This window comes from Punica granatum, chromosome 3 (assembly GCF_007655135.1).
Source record: "Punica granatum isolate Tunisia-2019 chromosome 3, ASM765513v2, whole genome shotgun sequence".
In the NCBI taxonomy this organism is placed as follows: domain Eukaryota; kingdom Viridiplantae; phylum Streptophyta; class Magnoliopsida; order Myrtales; family Lythraceae; genus Punica; species Punica granatum.
Genome location: NC_045129.1, coordinates 31186380 through 31189728, shown reverse-complemented (window position 1 = coordinate 31189728; position 3349 = coordinate 31186380). Strand labels below are relative to the sequence as shown.

Sequence of the window (3349 nt, the reverse complement as noted above, 5' to 3'; positions counted from 1 at the left end):
CCCAGTTCTGCTGGAATTTTCAACTTTTAGGATAAGTGAGATCTGAAAATGGCTTCCGACCGATAAGATCGACGCCGGATTTCCCGCCATTGGGGTTGATATATTTCTATGCATCAGCCGCAACATTATCTGTTCCACTTGGCGGGGAAAGTTCTGATCTGATGCTAAAGCGCAAGCATTAGTAACGGATGTGAGCGGTGGTGGGGGGAGATTAATATATGCAGAAACTTTAGGATGAAAAAGAGAGGGAGCTTGTAAATCAACAACGGGGACCCAAAAAAAATAAAAAAGACATGATTAAACCTAAATAATGATGATAATGATAATAATAATTCATTACAAATCACACTTGCTTAGTAGATCCTGATTCCGATTTGTGGGATCCACTCGAAACCCCGACAAAGCAAAGGCCTCGCTCCCCTCTTAGACCCTTTACTTGGTGGTTGGGTCCTTTTCTCACCCAAATCCCTCCCTACTCCCTAACAACTCCACACCCATCATCTTTAATGTCTTTGATGTGATCCCTCTCGCTCACACTCAAAAACACATACAACAACAACACACACTCTCCCCACACTCTACAGGAGGAGCTTCCCGACCCGAACCCGGACTAAAACAGATTCCTCATGGAACGGGACCGACCGCGCTCTTCATCAGTCTGGGACGGTCTCGCAGGAATGTGAGAGTTATAGTACAATTCGTTGATCACTACATGGATCATCAGCAAAATGTGAAGGCAAAGGCGCCACAAAAATCTTCACAAGCCCAGAGATTAGTAGCGACAGTTTCACTACCGTCGTCATATTTAATCTCTCTCCACCTACATTATAGTTCGCTAACACCGTTCCTAAAGATTTTTTTTTCCTTAGATTTCTAAAGATCAAGCCTATGTACAGAATGCTAAGATCAGTTCACTCCCTAATTGTGTATTTAGAGAATATATATAAATAAATATATGCATATATATGGAGTATCTAGTAAAGTTAAAATTTAAGAAGTCAATTGAGGGCGACCCTCTGGAACTTAGTCTCGGTAGGCGAATCGGTTCCCTCGGATATTCCCTTTTTCCGGCACAGTCGGCCGCAGTTGGCTACGATGGAGTCCGGGAGGAGGAGTGGTGGAGGCGGGGGAGAAAGGATAGTGACGGGCGGGATCTCGAAGGACTCGAGCGGAGGAGGGGGGTGTCGCCACTGGGGTAGGGGCCCTGCAAGTAGCAGAGTCTGCAGCAGGGGACCGGCCTTCATCACAGCCTGCAGGAGCTTGCCCTTCTCGGGAAGGACGGGTTTCTCGGGCAGGATGGCGTCGAGCTCAGGGAGCCGGGGCAGAGCCCCTGCAGCGGGGGAGGACACAATGCTTTCCTCACAGTCAGAGGAGGAGAAGCCGTTGTTGGCAGAGTCAATCCCTCTCCGAGCATCGTCCTCGACGCTCGACACCCCCGAAAGGGGAGGCGGAGTGGTCGCAGCAGTCGGAGTCAAGTTCTGTTGTTGCTGCTGTTGGAGAAGGAGCTTATCGAGGAGGAGCTTCTGGTACTTCTCTTGGGCTTCTTCGCGCTCTCTCATGGCCCGGTTGAGGAGCTCCTTGAGTTGGATCAATTGGTCGTCCCGCTTCCTCAGCTCCTCCTGGGCGGCGAGCCTCGTGCTCTCGAGCTCGAGTGTGGTGTAAAACAGGGTGTGCCTCAGCTCTTCCATGGTCTGGTAACAGAAAACACACGAACTTTTAATCATCCGTCACTAAAAGAACCGTAACCGAAAGCAATGCCGATCAAGAAAACACGAGTTTTGACGAATCAACTGTCGTGCGGTCGGGGAGAGCGCATTACCTTTCCGTGGCAGAAGTAAGCCCAGCTGAGAAGAGGGACGCGTTGATTCTCCATGCTTTGCTGTTTCTTCTACTTCTACTGCTTCTTGTCAATGGAGAGTGGAGGAATTTGAAAGACTGGAAAGTTTTAGTGATAGACAGAGAAATGGGGGAGGGGAAAGACAAGAGAGTTGTTGAGTAAGGAAGGGGGAGAGTTTTGAGAGGGAAGCAATTGTCTTATAAGGCCCCAACCCCAACTTGCCTTTTACTATTTGCTGCTTTTCTTCTATTTCTAAGTTTTTTCTTTTTTCCTTTTTCTCCTGTTTTCTCTTTTTTTTTCTTATTTTTCTTTTTCTACTGTCACACTAGGGATGTGCGGGTCCAGGTATTCTATTTTTTTCACGGCATCCAGACCCTTTCTTGTTAAGTCCTGAAACCTAAACTTACCTGGAACCTGTATTATACTACAAGTTGCGGGTAACCTACTGAAACTTGAAAATTTTTTTATCTCGCTAAATAAAATCGAAAATATATCATCCATAATCAGTAATCACGAAAAACAGAATGTCGACATAAATTTAGATTTTTTAAATTAGTAACTATATTTTTTAAATATAAGAATATCTAAATATAACTATATATATATAATGGGAACTTATTATTCGGGTTCGGGTATCAATTTCGGTTCCGATTCTAGGTACTCTACATGCAAAAGTTGAAATCGATTTTTATCGATTTCTTATTTTAATACTCAAACCTTACCCCCATTTTCAATATAAGCTACCCAGACCCTATCCTAATGGGTAGTTTCGATCGGTTTCGAATATATCAGGTATCTATGCACACCTCTATTTCCCACTGGGGTTGGTGTGGAGTGGGAAAATCCACAAAAGGCCAAGCAAATTGGGCTAAAGTTGAAGCTCGAGGAGGAACTCCAGTTCATTTTTTGACTGTACGATAAGAATTCTATGTGTGGGCAAGTGTTGTTGTCATGTACAAAATCCAAATGGCTCTATTCACCGGGCTGAAGTGGCGCCACGAGATCAGAAAGTTCAGCGACAAAAGCGGAAGAAAATATTAAGCCCCTTTGGCGAAGAAGAGGTTAGGTCGAGCACCCATGTTTTGAAACATTTCACCATATGATGACAAAATGGAAGCCAAACTAGTGTCTCGGTGCTTCTGACCTCGACATTCTACATGATATCCGTGAATCCAACAAATAGAGAGTATTTTGACCTTACTCTAGCTGGGTAATTTGTAATCTTTCCACGATAGTACTATTGCATTTCACTTCCAACCTCAATGATAGTACTATCGCGGTGATGCTATTTGATAGTTTTTGATCATTTGGCTTTTCACGTGGTATCTGTCCCTGCAACAAATAGAGACCGGCCACCGTGACCCTCGCTCTTCATGCGAGGATATCCAGTTATCTTTCCACGGTAGAACTATTGCATTTCATTTCCAAGTTCAAGGAAGACTTTAGATTGACCGTTGATGATGCTATTCGATGGTTTTGATAATTGTGCCCTTGATTTATATGTGTGCTTAA

The 3349-nt window shown here is 44.5% G+C and overlaps 1 protein-coding gene across 1 annotated transcript; it reads right to left on the bottom strand.

Moving 5' to 3' along the window:
* Positions 1–297: 297 nt before the first annotated feature.
* Positions 298–2019, bottom strand: LOC116198582. Its single transcript, XM_031528769.1, has 2 exons — positions 1820–2019; positions 298–1691 (listed from the first exon to the last, which is right to left on the bottom strand). Exons 1-2 carry the CDS (start codon positions 1871–1873, stop codon positions 999–1001), a joined length of 747 nt encoding a protein of 248 aa, XP_031384629.1. The 5' UTR covers positions 1874–2019; the 3' UTR covers positions 298–998.
* Between the last annotated feature and the right edge of the window lie 1330 nt (positions 2020–3349).

Bases quoted from the DNA above. Each gene is read 5' to 3' on its own strand.
- LOC116198582 (XM_031528769.1), bottom strand. From the start codon at position 1,873: ATGGAGAATCAACGCGTCCCTCTTCTCAGCTGGGCTTACTTCTGCCAC. The intron at 1,692-1,819 runs GTAATGCGCTCT...TTCTGTTACCAG, and splicing joins CTTACTTCTGCCACGGAAAG to ACCATGGAAGAGCTGAGGCA.